This window comes from Archocentrus centrarchus, chromosome 22 (assembly GCF_007364275.1).
Source record: "Archocentrus centrarchus isolate MPI-CPG fArcCen1 chromosome 22, fArcCen1, whole genome shotgun sequence".
In the NCBI taxonomy this organism is placed as follows: domain Eukaryota; kingdom Metazoa; phylum Chordata; class Actinopteri; order Cichliformes; family Cichlidae; genus Archocentrus; species Archocentrus centrarchus.
In genome coordinates this window covers 12335011-12351113 of record NC_044367.1, presented here as the reverse complement: position 1 = coordinate 12351113, position 16103 = coordinate 12335011, and the positions used below count along the sequence as shown (strand labels likewise).

Genomic DNA, 16103 nt, shown 5'->3' with positions numbered 1-16103 from the left:
CAAAAGCAAAATTACAACAATTGTCCAGGTGCTTACTTACCTAACTGTAAAAGCAGCGTTTGTAGGTAATTTTCTCGATGGCTACAAATTACCATCTGCACTTTATGATCGAAGAGAATTTGAATGTTCTCATAAAGAAAGTTCTATAAACTTCGGATGATAAGAGGTTTTCCTGTCAGTGTTGTCTGATATCGAAGCACGCTTTTCATTTGTCCAAAAGGTAGCTTGAGATATGAGAGGGTTGGCATGCATGCGTTTGGCCTGTGGATAATGGGATGTATCTGGAATTCACTGCTGGAACATTCTCAGTAAATCCCTTCTGACCCACTCTCAGCGAGGACCATTTATCAACTCATCTTATTGAAACCTCTGTGCGACTGTTTAGATAAAGATCTGAGTGTCAGGGGAAGTTTGTAGCTCTAAATACTGAGCAGATGAGATTATTCTGTTTATGTGTGCTTGTGTTAACTGTGTGTTTGCGTGTGTGTATTTGTAACATGGTTCTGCTGATGTGGTCATCCTGCCACCACATGAGACACAGAGTACATATACAGTATACTATCACTGATTAAAGACCTCTGAAAGGCAGAAGAACTCCTTTTAAAGGAGTTTATCGACCTTTGAACTATTGTTTGTGTAAAACCTGCTTATATCTGCCTTTCATTGTAGAGTAGAGCTGTTGATCGTCTCACATTGAACCTGTTAATGCTGTTATTGGGAGGCATCTCTGCATTCCTCAGTTCACTTTGGTGCTTTTAAAGGCTAAATTCATGCTAAAATCAAAGCTACAGTATAACTGCATTTTGGCTGTATGTGACATCAGTCTCTAAGTGGATGAGTGGAAAATATCTCTTCAATTTTAACATTTTTGGGTGACCAATCAACCGAAGCTTTGCTGTTGACCCTTTGTGCACCCACCTGCTGCCTTCGAACGCAAGAAACACGACAACAGAACAAAAACCTGTAGACAAATCAAAAGCTCTGTGCTAAAATTACACCCTGATTTCTCTGCTTGATACATTAAATTATCCGACTGGATGCGCTCTCATCTTGTCAATTGTATTCTAAAGAAGACTGAACTTTTTTTGTTTTTAAAGTGTGTTTTCTGGCTTAACAGCCAAACAGACAGACAGCTCTCTCATTGATTGCCTCTACCGGTGACTCAATATGCTGAATCACCTGTAACAAGTGGGACCTGATTAGTGCCTATGGAGCCAAAGTCACAACAAACACTACATACAATGGTGGCCATAGACACCCCACTTATTAACATGTTTTTACTGTTGTCCAGACTGCAAAGAATCTAACAGTAACCTGAGCAGAACACTCACATCATTAGTAGTCATGGGCCTTTTAGGGGCCTTTGTCAAGTCTGAGAAAGCTACTCAAGAAACATTTGACAGCTACAAAGTTATGACAGAAAGCTAGTGTTTTGAAACTTGAGCCACCCTGGGGCCCAAAAGGCAGGACACCTTGGCCTCTATATAATTTCTAAATCTCTTGAGTACCCTTTTAAACTCAGAGATGCCTTACTCACATTACAGCAACAGCATAAGCCTCCAGGTTGATTTATGAACAATCATTAAACAAATTTTCAGTCTTTTTCTTACAGCCATCAAAAAGAGGAACTATGTTTTCAACCTTCTGCAATACTCTCAAAATAACTCTTGAAATGGTGAATGATTTGGGGCTTTTGTTTTGTTTCTCTCAAAGGTGGAGGTGGTGGCTGGAAAGACAGTCCAAGTTCTCACCCGATGGCTGGCAAGTCTCTGATGCAAGGTGCTGAGGGGGGATCTTCATGTCCCCTGGCCCTGTCTAAGCTCAGCTGGTCGACCTTTGGGGGATTTGGAGGAGGAGGTGGTGCATGCACATCTGGAGGAGGTGGTGGAGGCTACAGAGGTAACACTAATTTGTGAGCTACATTTAAATTACCTGCAGTAAATGCTCAAAAAAATGCTTCTTCTAAAACATTTCTTTGTAATTTATATCTCTTACCTCATGTTGCTATTTCAACCCACGTCAGTCAGGACTACAGCTACTCGGCACTACTTCCCTGCTCCTCCACTTCTTTTTTTTCCTCTCAGCAGTTTCCTTTAGCGGTTGCCACAGAGGTTCATCTTCCTCTGTCTTACCCTATACCTTGAATCCTCCTCTGTCACACCAACTCTCTGCATGTTCTCCTTCACTACATCCATGAATCTTCTCTGTGGACTTCCTCTTTTCTTCCTGCCTGGCAGCTCCATCTTCAGCATCCTTTGTCCAAAATAATACCATACTGACATTTATGACTCAGAGTTGACAGGATTTCAAAGTGGGTTGTAGAAAGGCTCCTTTGTGAGGTTTGCTGATTGTGGCTGAGTTTGACTAAAGAACTGAATATTTATCACTGTAACATTCATGTATAATTTTCCACTGTTGCAAGTATTGTTAAGGACTACAATTGAGTTGAAATTGGTAGTTTGGTAGTTGTTTTGGTTTGTTTTTTGTTTTTGTTTTTTTTTTGCAATAATAATAATACTTTAAATCTCAAAGGTTTTTATTATTTAGTGAAATAAAATATGGCAGAAGTTGCAGGGCAGAGCAGGTCACCAGGAGCAGGAAATTCAGAATAGTGTTGGGGGTTTTTCATCAAAGCTCAAATTATTATTGTTTTTTGTTTGTTGTTGACAGGAGGTGATGCTGCATTGACGGATGACATTACAGCTGATGGCCAGAATGGGATTTCATTCATCCATCCAATGGGAGAGATTTTTCTGCACCCTCTGGCAGGTGAGGCTGAGTCTGGCACACTGCATCTTTATGATGATAGTTTTTAAGAGATTAGCAGGAGGCAAATACCAATTTCTGATGAAAACCTTTAGATGTTACTGAACATTTTTTCAGAAGGTAATAAGTAGATCTTGAGTTAAGACTTTTGGTAGAGCTACAATAGAAAAAAAGCTGAGTCCATCAGATTAGAGTGTCGATTCAAGTAGTGAATAAAGCGGAAAAGAGCAAAAGCAAGTACTGTCCAGTCTAAACAAAATAAGATAGAAGTACACTGTAAAATAATAGAGAGGAAACTCCATCAGTTAATAAAGGCCTTGGCATAGAGGGCATAGAGTTACAATTATGTGATCATGCTAGAGAAGACTTTAGCAAAGTAGAATAGAAAGTAACAGAGCTACTAGTTAAAGTCTGTAAACCAACTAGAAAAAAGAAATTCCCAGTCTAAAAGATCGTATGAGTTCATACTTAGAGCATTTAATAATATCTATGTACGTGAAAAAGGCCAAACCAACACTGACTTGCTGTGCTCTCTGGGCCCTAAGGCAACACTGTATTAAAAACAGACACAACTCTGTAATAAAAATCTCAGCATGCGCTCAGGCATTTACCAAAAACATCATCAGCGAACAGAGGTCATTGCCTGATTAGTGTGTGATTAGTGTGTAATGCTTGCATTAAAAATAAGGCTACAAACTTAGTGTGTAGATCTATAATGTCACACAATAAAATCAGGGTTTCGCGGCTGAAGTGGCTGTTTGGGTTAAGGTTGTGCAATCAGTTGTGATGGTTTAGGCTAGACTAGGGAAGGCATTCTGTCAATAACAAGCCCTCAGAATGATAGGTGTGCGGGTATATGTGCATGTTTGTGTGTTCACTGGTTTTCTATCTGTTGATGCCAAATTATCATCAAACATCTAGGAATACAAGCGTTCTCATGAATATACAGAGTTATTGTTTTTTCCATTTTTACTGAAACTAACAGCCCATCTGATTCTCATTATTCAGTGGGAGGAACAGGAAAGTGGCTAATTCACAGCGTCATGCAGCCTGTTGCCTTTGGCGCCAACAGACAGACCTCCATTCTCATGTGAAAGACTTTGTTGTTTAAGCAGTGTGTACTGCCACTTTAAAACACAATGACTGGAACATGAAACACATTCAAAGCAGCAACAGAAAAAAAGAGATATCATTACAATTAAATTTCAAGGCAAATGCATTTTTCTCTGTGATGCAGTTAAATGATCTCCTGCTTTAATTGAAGGTTGAGCTTTAATAAATGGAGCAGCCCTATTCTTCTTATTAGACATCTGAATCATAAACCAGTGAGGCTCTTTTTAGGTCAGAAATTTGAGTTTATTAATCAAACTAATTATGGAAAAAACATTTTAAAAAAGGCAGCTCTACTGTATGCATATATTTGCAGTAATGACTTTCCAATCATTTGAACCTTTTAGTCATTTCAAAATAGGACAAAGACAAGAAATCAAATGTTAAATCTGCTCATTTTGATTTGGAACAGATCATTCAGAACAGAGTGCAGTAAAGGGGTAAATCATTTAAACTACAATTTACTGAAAACGGTACCAAGACAACACATCAAATGCTGAGAAATTCCTTTTTTTTATTATATGATCATTTTGAATTTAATGCCAGCAACACATTTACCGCTTTGTTGCGTCACCTCATCATTTAACACTCTTTAAACACTCTGTAAAAGTTTGGGTCCCAGTTCTTTTGGAACAGGGGGTTATGAATGTATTTCGAAATTATTTGATTACGAGCACAAGATGTTCTTGACACTAATTATCCAATTTAACTTGTGCATAACGTGTAAAGCATTAGGACAATAAAAAGTTTTTTCTAATGTCACATAAAGACCAAAGTAATGTCTAGATCATCTCCATCTATTTCCTCCATAAAATATGCCATAAATCTACTTTCATTTTAAAAAATGCACTGCTTTATGCACTCTATTTTAAAGAAAACATAGAGGTAGGAGTAGAATAACAGAAACAAATAGTATTATGAAGTATTTTCTTTAGGGAAATTCTTTTAGTTTGGTGGTCTAGTAAGAATTTACAGGTTAAAGGAGCATCCAAATTAAACCTGTCAGCAGTGCAACAGTGTAGCTTTGCCTTTAAAGATGTGTCTTTACAGCCAAAGACTGCTAATATTAAAACCTATTCCTCTGTGCCACCTATGTATTTTTCCACCTATGGCACAGAGGAATAGCTTTAATATAGCACGCACTGGCTGCAAAGGCACACACACGAGTGGGATCACTCAGTTCAATGTTGATTTGAGCCCCCTCTCTAACAAATAGTTTTACTTCTGATGTTTGTGTTTATTTCCTCTCTTCTTTATAGCCATGGAGAGTCACGGTGAGTGTGAGATCAAGGTGCAGGTAAACTGCAGCCACTGTCAGACGCAGAGCTGCAAGCGAGAACCAGATACCCACCTTGTCCTCTGCCTCTGTGATGACGATGAAGTCCTGGCCAGCGACAACGTTACATGTATTGGTGCTCTAAGTATGTTCCAATCCTATCTTTCAGATATGAACCATAATGTGTCAGAAGTTTGTTTTGATGTCAAGTGACACTCCCAGAAAATTCTTTCCAAACTAAGCAGCTCAAAATAATGTTCACTGGCCCTCTCTGCTCCCTCCCAGCAGCTCCTCAAGGCCCGGCTCCGCAGGCCCCGATGTCGACATCGCTGATCCTGGCTGTTGTGGTGTCCACCGTCGCCAGCGGCTTTGCGCTGGTCTGCGCCGGCGTCGTCCTCAGTAAGAGACTCCTGCAGTTCTGTGCGCAGTCTGTGCCCTCCACCTTCCACCGGCTGTGAGCACAGCTGGACACGCACGTGCTTCCAGACATTACTAACAACAGAAACAGGAACAGCTTTAATAAGTGTTGGTTTAAATGCTCTTTGTTGGCTGTGCAGCGGATGGCTAAAGGAGCAATGGTAAAGATATGGTTCTGAATTATTAGATGCTGACAGCGAGCACAGTATGAACACTCATTACAAGCACTTGTTTCAGGTAGTGCTCTCTTCTCTCTGGCTGTATGTATATACAGTATAAAAAGGTGAAACCAGACTATTTTGCTCATGAGAGGCGATACGGTGGAGGTTTGTTAAATATCGTATTGTTTATATGCTGTATTCAGTGCCTGCAGTGGAACGATTGCTCTCATGGAAGCATGAAATCTTCGAGACGTGCTGTAAGCATCTCGCTGCATGAATCCCTTCTGAAATTTGCTGATTATAAAAAGCAAAAGAAGAAAGAGTTGACATTTAACAGGAAAGTTTCTCTCAGTTAGAACGAGTGGGTTTCTGTGGAGGTAAATGCCAGCTGTTATAATTTAGTGTCTATAACAAAACAAGCAAAAAACAAAACAGCAGTGATTATACAGACATAAAGATTACAGTGGTATTAGAAAATGAAGAACTGTGATTAGAGATTAGCCTTTTAGTCATTTTGAGAAGCGCACAGTGACAAGCACAAACTGAGCTGAACTCACGGTATTGACTCCACGATAAGAGGATAGAGCAAGAAGTATTCAGCTTTGAAAATGCTAAATGCTATGTACACAAAGCACTATGATATGGAGTATTTAGAAATAAGTGGGTGCCTATTTCTGAGTGACTATATTACCATATTTCCTCTGTTGGCTCCAAGTTTGAGACAATCGGATGGCCAGACAGGCAGTAAAATGCTTAAAATAGGAATAATTAGGGAATTTAACCATTAGCTCTTTTGTATAGTTTTAATTTAACTGCTCTGTGGCAACAGCACTTACAACAGGAAGCTAAAGAAGGAACAGAGGATATGAGACAGCCACATTTTCACAATGAACATGAATTATTTAACATGGTCTCAAAAGCTGCTATGCAAATATATGCTGTTAAGTATCTTCTTCTGTATGCCAAATCTTGTTTTATTAACTCCAGACACTTTATGTAAGTACCGTATTAATAGCATGTGCATTTTCCAGTAAAACAGGACAGTGAGGGATTATACAGCCAATAACACTAGGTGCACCTGTGTCACCTTTTGTGACAGCTGCATGTTGCAGATTTTTGAGAAGGGAATCCTCTAATGAGCTTTGTAAAGGTGTGCCTGTATAGCAGGTTCTCTTTCTCTCTCTCTCTGTTGCCCTTTTCATGACCTCACTGAAAGTGCCAAACATTAAGTAAAGCTCAACTATGTCCCCACAGCACGACGATGAGAGTAAACGTTGTGTCAGAGCCTCCTGCAAAATATCAATTAGGCTCCCAGCTCCCCTGGGATTTAACACAGTCTGACAGGGAAACCAGGCGTGACCAAAGCTGTTTGGATTTTTTTTTAATGAAGTAATGCATATAAAAACATCCTGTAAGGAAAACGACATAGAGTAACTCTTACAGTTTTTAGAGTGATATGGAGATTTTAACTCTTGGTGATGAAATCTGAGCAGAATAACATCAGTTTTCCAGCCAATCCTAAAGCAGAAACTATTTGAAAATGTATTTGGTGACCTCACTTTCACCATTCCCAAAAAAGCAATCTTGATTTCTATTTCACCGTGAGCTTCATTCATGTGCCTCACTTTCAGTACATTATATCTCGTGATATCTTAGTATGTAACATTTGTCCTCCCATTTTAAATGACACTGTAAGCCAAATTCATTGCACGCGTTACAGTGAAATCATGTTCTGACAGAATCAGCTGCTTCTATTTTTCTTGATATTAATAAGTACTTGTGGCAGACCATTAAAAGACAGGCAGTGGATATTGGATGCGGCTGGTTATGCAGAACATCAGCGAGAGAATATCTCGATGAAGTGCGGCAGATTTGGTGAAATGAGCAACAGTGTTGTTATTTTTTAAAAAGCGATTCTTGAGAAGCGGAAAAGGCGAGTTAATCATCAGCTAAATGTCCTTTTAGGATAAAGACTGAGTCTGCATTTGTGCTGTGAAGAAGGTTTGAGCTCGGTGCAATTAGACATAAATACACCCTGCAATCAGTGTATCAGAGTGTAATCAGACAGACGTTAATTGCAGATACGGTGGTGCTCCTAGTGGTTAAGTGTGCATACTGGGTCAATTTGTGCAAAATGGAACACTAACTGCATTGTGTTGTAAATGTGTGCACTTGCTCTTAAATAAATCAACTCCTAAACAAAGGCTGATGATGTTTATCTGCGTTTAAAGATACATACTTGGGGAGGATGGGATGTATTTAGAAGAGCTTATTTAATTAAAAAGGCAGTAAACATATGCACACGCTTCAGGTTAATGGTGTCTCCTTACCTGAGCTCTCCCCCATGCAGGAAGGTAGTCTGTTCCGTGGGCGCCCCATGCCCTTCACTCCCACCTCTTCCTCCCCCTCCCCCTCCTCCTCCTCCTCCTCCTTTTCATGCTCCTTCCTTCTCCTCCTCAAAACTCCCCTTATCCCAACCCCTGAGTCCCTAGCATCTGCACCGGGCGATGGCTCGACGGCACCTCTTACCTGCACGCAACGCCCCCCCTCCCTGGCAGACTACCAACCTGCATCGGGGACATGGACTGCCTCCATGGCGGGTGAGTCCAAACTCACTGGCACAGAAAGTATAGGAGCAGTAACCAAGGAGAGGCCATCCCACATGCATGTCACATAGGTTAGTGGCTTTAGAAAGAAGCGAGCTTACTCGACTTCTGAAGGCTGCTCATCATCTCTGCTTGAGGCTTCAATACCTGCTACTAACATAACATGTGAATTACAGATCCAAACTGATGCTGGTCAAGGTTTGAAGAGGTAGAACTCCAGAGTTGGAAAAGTGCTATGCAGAATTGGGGGAGTATTCTTTAAGAACAAAATGAAGCCCATGTGAAACATTTTTTCCATATTTTTCCATTTTTGTTCCCACTAAGAATGCTATTTTGAAATTGAAAATGCTACAGAGACGTGGTTTGATCCCTCCTTGTGTTGCCGCTTCTACATTCAGTCAGACAGTCAGGAAGATCCTTATGCCACTTACATGCACATATACGGTCCTGATTATAGTTTGGTCATGATTTTTATAAAGGGCTTGTAGACTCTTTAGTGTAACAAGCTTGTTTGTCTCTCTGCCTTGTCTTTTTCTGCAGTGTGGTACCACAGAAAGAACGACCTGCATGCAGTGAGGGGGCGTCTTCAGAGTCCGGAGTATAAGCTGAGCAAAATCCGCTCCTCCACCATCATGACGGACTACAACCCAAACTATTTTTTCACTGGCAAGGCTGCCTCGTTCAGTGAGCTGAAGGAAGTGCCACGCAAGAACATCACCCTTCTCAGGTATGTCCCAATGGGACACAATGTCAGAGTGCCAGTTTAAGATTCTGTGCTGACGTCCATACTCACAGAACAGATTCTCCATGTGCGTCCATTTCATTTGTAGCGTTTTCCTCACCTCTTTCCTCCTCTTAAGGGCTCTTGGTCACGGTGCCTTTGGTGAAGTCTATGAAGGACAGGTTCTGGGGATGAGTGGTGATGGCAGTGCGATGCAGGTGGCCATAAAGGTCGGCATCTCACATTTTCTTAGGCACTTAAATGTTTAATGATGGCACCTTACATATATGTTCATTACATATACAGATCTAAAGGTCAGACTGATGGTTTTTTTTGGCAATGCTTTTAGTTTACAGCGTGGTTGTTTGCTTTTTTGTGTCATGCAACGAATGCGGCACAAAATGACTGAAAAAGAAGAATTCAGATTTGTTCAATGTCTCCGGATAACATGGCTTAAAAGCCACACAGTTTAAAAAAGGGAAAAGCAAAAAAGCAGAGAGAGGGCCACATGTGATTGCCTGCTTACAATGCTCTACTGATTAGGTCTAAAAATGTATATTTCCTCTTAACAGTGTCATACATTCACGTTCTCTTTCTGCTCTCCAGACCTTACCAGAAATCTGCTCCGAACAGGATGAAATGGATTTCCTGATGGAAGCACTGATTATGAGGTGCACGAGAAAGCAAGCACACACTTTCTTTGTGCATTTCACTCACACACACACAAAAACACACACACACACACACACACACAAATCGTGGCCTCTAAATATTTTTGATCACACACTAGGAGATGTGAAACTTTACTCATTAGAAATCAAACCATTACTGCACATATACATACAGTTGTGGTCAAAAGTATACAAACACTCATCATGGGCATGAATGTCACTGCTCTTTTTCCAGGGTGGAATGATTGTACAGCATGCATCTTTAATGACTTTAAAAAGCAAGAACTGGGTGCTCAAGTTTAGGATTATTTTGGATTTTGTCATATATATATATATATATATATATATATATATATAACACTGAGCATAAATTCAACCACAAGTTGCTGTTAGATATAAGAATATCACAATTTTTCATGGTATTTTCACTAAATCATTTGTAACTTATAACAATTAAAATAATAATATGTCCTGTGGGGAGAAATTGCAAATTGCCACTTTCTGGCTAATTAAAAATTAAAAATGTTTTGTGGTTCTATAAGAAATTTATGAATGTATTTTTTTTTAATTTTGTTTATTTTATGTGATTAAAAAAAAAATACTGCCCTAAAAAGAGTATTCTGAGATTATATTTAAATTCCTTTTAAGACCATATATCGACCAGATGTTTTTATTATAAGATAAGAGATAAGATAAGATAAGACTTTAATGATCCCACGACGGGGAAATTTGTGCATTACAGCAGCCCAATACAGAGAAAAAATGAAAAGGATGAGGATTATGGTCTTATTCATAAAACTTTGAACCGTACTTTCCTGTCACCACCTGTACCACTGTATATTTGCGGACTGCAAAGTCATCTGTGTTGCATGGTAAGAAAAAACTAGTGCAAGCCTTCTAAACAAAACACACTTTTGTCAACTGTCCACGCAGCAAGTTCAGCCATGAGAACATTGTGCGCTGCATTGGCGTCAGTCTGAACATCCTGCCGCGCTTCATCCTGCTGGAGTTGATGACTGGAGGAGACATGAAGAGCTTTCTGAGAAGAAACAGGCCAAGAGCAGTACGTCTGTACTACACCCTTGTGCGTGCGTGCGTGTGTGTGTGTGTGTGTGTGTGTGCGTGCCTGTGTGCTTGAGTCTGCAGTTTATTACTGCACAATAAACTGATCTGTACTATATCCAGGGCCAGACCTCGTCACTCACCATGCGAGATCTGCTGCGGATGGCCAGAGATATCGCCTGTGGATGTCGCTATCTGGAGGAGAACCACTTCATACACAGGTTCAGATTCACAGCCAGCTTTCACAGCTTAGAGCTCAATAAAAGTACAAGCAAAAAGTGGTTTTCAGCCACAGCGAAATGAAATGTTTGCAGGACTATGTTGTGGCGAGAACCATAAGGAAAAAATGATTCAATCGACATTCTGTAACACTGCACATGTTGCTCTCAGTGAAACCTCTTGCGATGCAACAAAAACACATCAACAAGTATTATTTCATTTTGACTACAGTTTGAGTTTTTCTTTGAATAATTTACTTTTTAAATTTAAAAAATGTGAGCAATCTGTTGCAACAGTTCTGTAGCTGTGAAAAACTCTGCAGCACAATCAATCATCTTCTGAAGGGTTTTCAAAGGCGTGTGTTTCTTTGCTGTAAACTGCAGTTTTGAACATTTTTTTTGAAGCAGCAAATTTAACCAAAGGACAACAAGTTTTGTGTCATCACACAGATATATTATGTGAAGGATTTTGTTTTTTTCAGAGACATCGCTGCCAGGAATTGCCTCCTTACCTGCCCTGGATCAGACAGAGTGGCTAAGATTGGAGACTTTGGCATGGCACGAGATATTTACAGGTCCATATCCTAGTGCAGTAGGACTCTGTCCACACAGAAACACACATGATAATTTAAGATGGATTGATGTGGTTATTAGAGCATAGCTAAATATGTATTTTATTTTCCTGCACAGGGCCATGTAATTTACTTACATTTCAGTTCATGGACTTTTGGCATTTCCCTTTCGTTCTTAACTCAGCCTAAATGTTCACTGCTTTTCTTTTCCAGAGCCAGCTATTACAGGAAGGGAGGTCGTGCCATGCTGCCAGTTAAATGGATGCCACCAGAGGCCTTCATGGAGGGGATCTTCACCTGCAAGACTGACACATGGTATCAAGTCTAAATACTAAATATCTACATTACAGCACAAAAAAACCTGACAAAACAACTGTTTTCCTTTTGTATCAGCATCTTCATGTTCAGTTGTATGTCTTGGTAAATACATGTGTTCATGCTAACTGTTGCCACACACAATTCTCATGAGCGATGAAAATTATTCTCCAACACAACTGAATTACATTTTAAAAGCCTGTATGTGGTCTGTACAGTGCCGGCTGGAGAGGTTTCCACAAATCAAATTTTTCTACTCCTAAACAAAACTACACGAGCAAACAGTTCATTATAGCAAGTGAACGTCTCTTCAAAATAAAAACAGCATTTGTATTCCACACACTGAGCGAACTAAACAAAGACCACTCAGTGGCTGTAATGGTGCAGCCTTTACAGCCGCTTCACCAGTGACAACACAAGTCAAATATTTAGCATGGGGCAAAACATTTAGTAGTTTTTGCAGATCAAATAGTTGGACCCTTATCGTGTGGAGACCACAACATATTTGAATCACACAGCAGTCTGTTAAAACTCAAGTATGGAGTCAGCTGCAGCTTCACCACTGTTTGTCCCTGCAAAGTTGTTTAAATGGGGAATCATTCATCAGCAATATTTCTCCTCTGAACAAATGAAGAAAAAAAAAACACACACACAAGTGTAGCAGCTGCTGCGGATTTCCATCCAGTTAGCAAAACTCAGCACCAGTGATCTACCATGCTGTTAGGTCCCAGCTTGGCTAAGGTAACTAGATGTTTTTGGCAAAGTAAGGATAGTTATTACTCAAACGAAAAAAAACAGACTTTTTTTTCACAAGCAAATAAAAGTCTTACAAAAGAAGAGGTAAACATCAGGGAGTGATGGGGCCTGTGGGTGTTAAAATAAACCAAAGAAATTAATAAAAGCAGCGGTGGTTACTAACGCTGTTCATTTAAAATGTTGATTTATAGAAGAAAATAATACCCTGCCCAAACCAAAGTACAGCACAGCAGCACTCCTACTCCTGATGTCTCTAATAATGAATCAACTCCTAATCTGTGTCTAGTAACAGTGAAGTTTGTGGAAATGTGAGAGCTGAACAGAAAGTCCAGCGTCCAGGCAATACAGCAAGTGCCTCAGGAAAGCCTCTAGTCCACCTAGATGTTACCCCTCAATGGGGTTCTATACATGTTGGACCTGGTTGAGTAACACTTTTGTTACACCCACCAAACAAGCAAACACTTCAGAAGTTGTTGCCGAATGTTGATAAGTGTTGCACACCATTTCAAGGCAACGTGTTGTTCAACCCAGAAGCAAAAGTGTAACAAAATGTGACACGCCATTTTCAGGGTCACAGGGTCATAACAACCTAGAAAACAGAGAGCTGGGAAACATGAATTATTAAAACAAGGACATGTAGAACTTGTACATGATTTATGAAACTCACTGCACTCACATTTTTGGGTCAAAGTCTTAATTCATTTGGGGGAGGATGAGAGGCAATTACCAGTCTTTGTTTTGTCAAAAGAAACAAAAGAAACACCCTAAATTGTGTCAACTTTTATATTTTTAATGGAGTTTGCTTGTATTCAAGAAAAATTTGTTCTTTAGTTGGTTTAGTATTTGTTTGAAATTTTGTTTTCTCTGAAGAACATTACAGTAAAAGTTTGGCATGTTAAAATAACTCAGTTATTGATCTGTGTCTCCCCCTTCAGGTCATTTGGAGTTCTGCTCTGGGAGATCCTCTCACTGGGTTACATGCCATATCCTTGTAAAACCAACCAGGAGGTCCTCGAGTTTGTCACTAGTGGAGGCAGGATGGATCCTCCCAAGGGCTGCCCAGGGCCCGTGTAAGTACTGACTTGAGTTGCCTTGTTTGACATTGCTTTACAGTGTTTCTGTGTTTATTTATTTTTTATTATTGTATTTTTTAAGAGGGCAGCACGGTGGTGCAGTGGTTAGCACTGCTGCCTCACAGTTAGAATAACATCTGAAAGGTCTGGGTTCGATTCCACCTTGGCCCAGGCCTCTCCCTCTCTCTGTGTGGAGGTTGCATGTTCTCCTCGTTCTCCTCCCACATTCTACACTTACTTACTTACTTACGTGCACTTACTGGGGTTAGGTTAATTGGGTACTCTAAATTGCCCATAGGTTTGAATGTGAGTGTGAAAGGTTGTTTGTCTCTCTGTGTTGGCCCCGCAACAGGCTGGTGTTCAGGGTGTACCCTGCCTCTCACCCTATGACAGCTGGGGTAGGCTCCAGCCCCCCCGTAACCCTGAACAGGATGATCGAAGAGATAGTTTGATTTGTATTTGATGTGATATTGATGCTGAAAAATTTCTCTGCTTTTTTCCCTCCTTGTTCAGTGAGTGATGATGATGAATTGAGGATCAGATCAGAATTTCAATAGTAATGCATTTACTGATTGTTTCTCTGCTTCTGTCGGTTACTATTTAGCTATCGGATCATGACCCAGTGTTGGCAGCACTGTCCCGAGCATCGGCCCAACTTCTCAACTATCCTGGAGAGAATCAACTACTGTACTCAGGTACACTTCTTCTCTAGACATAGAAGACTGCTGTTATTATTAAATAAATCCAGCCAAATTTAAATGTTTTTTTTTCTGTTTTGTACTGCTGTGATTGTTTAATTGTCTCTTCTATCTCAGGATCCAGATGTGATCAACACACCCCTACCTGTAGAATATGGACCCAACACGGACGATGATGGAGGCACAGTAATCCGTCCTACTGACCCAACATCTACCAGCCTCACTCCACTTCTAGTGTCACACCCTCCAACCCAGGATTCTCCCTCCCAGCTTGGTCTCTCCACCATGGGCCTGGGTCCCACCCCTCTTCCCCCACAGCCTACAAAACCCCGTCTGCTCCTGCAGAGGACCCAACCTGTCCACCATGAAGTGAGATCATGTCGTGAGGTTTTAGAGCCGTCCTGGGCTGAGCCTGTTCCTGCCCCTGGTTTGTCAGCAGGCTCCAACTGGCTCCATCCTGAGCCTCCTCATCACCGACCTTGTTCCAGAAACACCTCGCCCTCAGGGAGCCAGAGGCTGAAGAACAAGACTAAGAACCTTTGGAACCCCACATACGGATCCTGGGTCTTGGATAACTTAAGGGGGAAGAAAACGCTCACTCATACTCAGTCCATGCCACTCTCAAGCTCCACCTCCAAAACACAGACCCACAACCCAGCTTCAGAAACCCATGAGGCTGGCAGTGACGGCACCAGCAGCACCTACCTCAGCCCTAAAAGCCTCTGCACTTCCTCAACTCCATCTTCTTCTTGCCAGGCTCAGGCTGCCTCTAGCATGTCCTCTCTTAAGACCCCAGCAGGTGGTGGCACAAAATCCATGGACCTTGCTAAGCTCCAGAGTTTCCCTTGTGGCAATGTCAACTATGCCTACGATGAGCAAAGCTATGAGGCAGAAAGCCTGCCTTTGGTTGTGCCCAAAGCCCCAGAAGATGTAAAAAACACCAGCTCTGCTACCAGTGTCTCCTCAGGGACTAGCCTGGGACTGGCATTAGGCCTCCACACCCCCTCATCTTGCATGCCCAAGCTGCTGCTGCTGAAGCGCCATGCCAGCTACGGGCATGAGGATGTGAGAAGACACACCAAAACTGAGAAACCCACACGTGACAGAGACTCTGGCTTTTCTCTGTCTGAAGACCTCAGTGTTACTCCTATCTAAAAGATGGCTTACTGAGACAGGGATCTTCATTCTTATTAAAATGTCACCTGACTCCCTTTCTCACAAACTTGAGCTCTGGAATTTTTTGAATTAAAAGCATGACCATGAAGGCTCCTCCCTGGTCAGGTGCCACAGTGTCAAATTATTACAGCTCCTGGAATGCTGGAAAACACGTTTGAACATTCCCATTCGTACAAACACTCTGCACTGTAATACAGAGAGCCAACACTACATTCAGAGTCCAGTCAGGGGCTTCTGATACAATGGTAGCTGAACACCGATGCTGAAACACTCGGAGACTTGCAGCCCTGCACTTTCTCAGTGTCCACACTGTGAGTGACGGCTGCCAAAAATAACTCCTGTTGATGGACTCTTTTTATACCTGTTATTTTTGTTTTTGCTGTATTTTATTCATGAAGGCTTTGGCAGTAGTATATTTGAATTTGTAGTATTTAGTGTATGACCATAAAAGGCTAAAAAATATTGAGTCATTGGGAAGAGAATCTCCAAAAATTTTTAATTTCAC

General features: G+C 41.0%; 1 protein-coding gene across 3 annotated transcripts in view; it reads left to right on the top strand.

The window, feature by feature from the left end:
• The window catches only part of ltk (leukocyte receptor tyrosine kinase), a 60512-nt gene extending 44526 nt beyond the window's left edge, over positions 1 to 15986 (top strand). Inside the window, exons 16-29 of one of the 3 annotated variants that reach the window (XM_030719577.1) lie at positions 1714 to 1899; positions 2671 to 2769; positions 5136 to 5297; positions 5441 to 5551; positions 8877 to 9063; positions 9197 to 9287; positions 9664 to 9728; positions 10662 to 10791; positions 10914 to 11011; positions 11491 to 11583; positions 11794 to 11895; positions 13587 to 13721; positions 14329 to 14419; positions 14540 to 15986. In XM_030719577.1, the coding sequence (XP_030575437.1) occupies positions 1714 to 1899; positions 2671 to 2769; positions 5136 to 5297; positions 5441 to 5551; positions 8877 to 9063; positions 9197 to 9287; positions 9664 to 9728; positions 10662 to 10791; positions 10914 to 11011; positions 11491 to 11583; positions 11794 to 11895; positions 13587 to 13721; positions 14329 to 14419; positions 14540 to 15577 (2588 nt within the window). In that variant the 3' untranslated portion in view covers positions 15578 to 15986. Of the gene's footprint in view, positions 1 to 1713; positions 1900 to 2670; positions 2770 to 5135; positions 5298 to 5437; positions 5552 to 8876; positions 9064 to 9196; positions 9288 to 9663; positions 9729 to 10661; positions 10813 to 10913; positions 11012 to 11490; positions 11584 to 11793; positions 11896 to 13586; positions 13722 to 14328; positions 14420 to 14539 lie in introns of all 3 variants that reach the window. The other 2 variants (XM_030719575.1, XM_030719576.1) reach the window with 2 other exon arrangements.
• Positions 15987 to 16103: the final 117 nt, after the last annotated feature.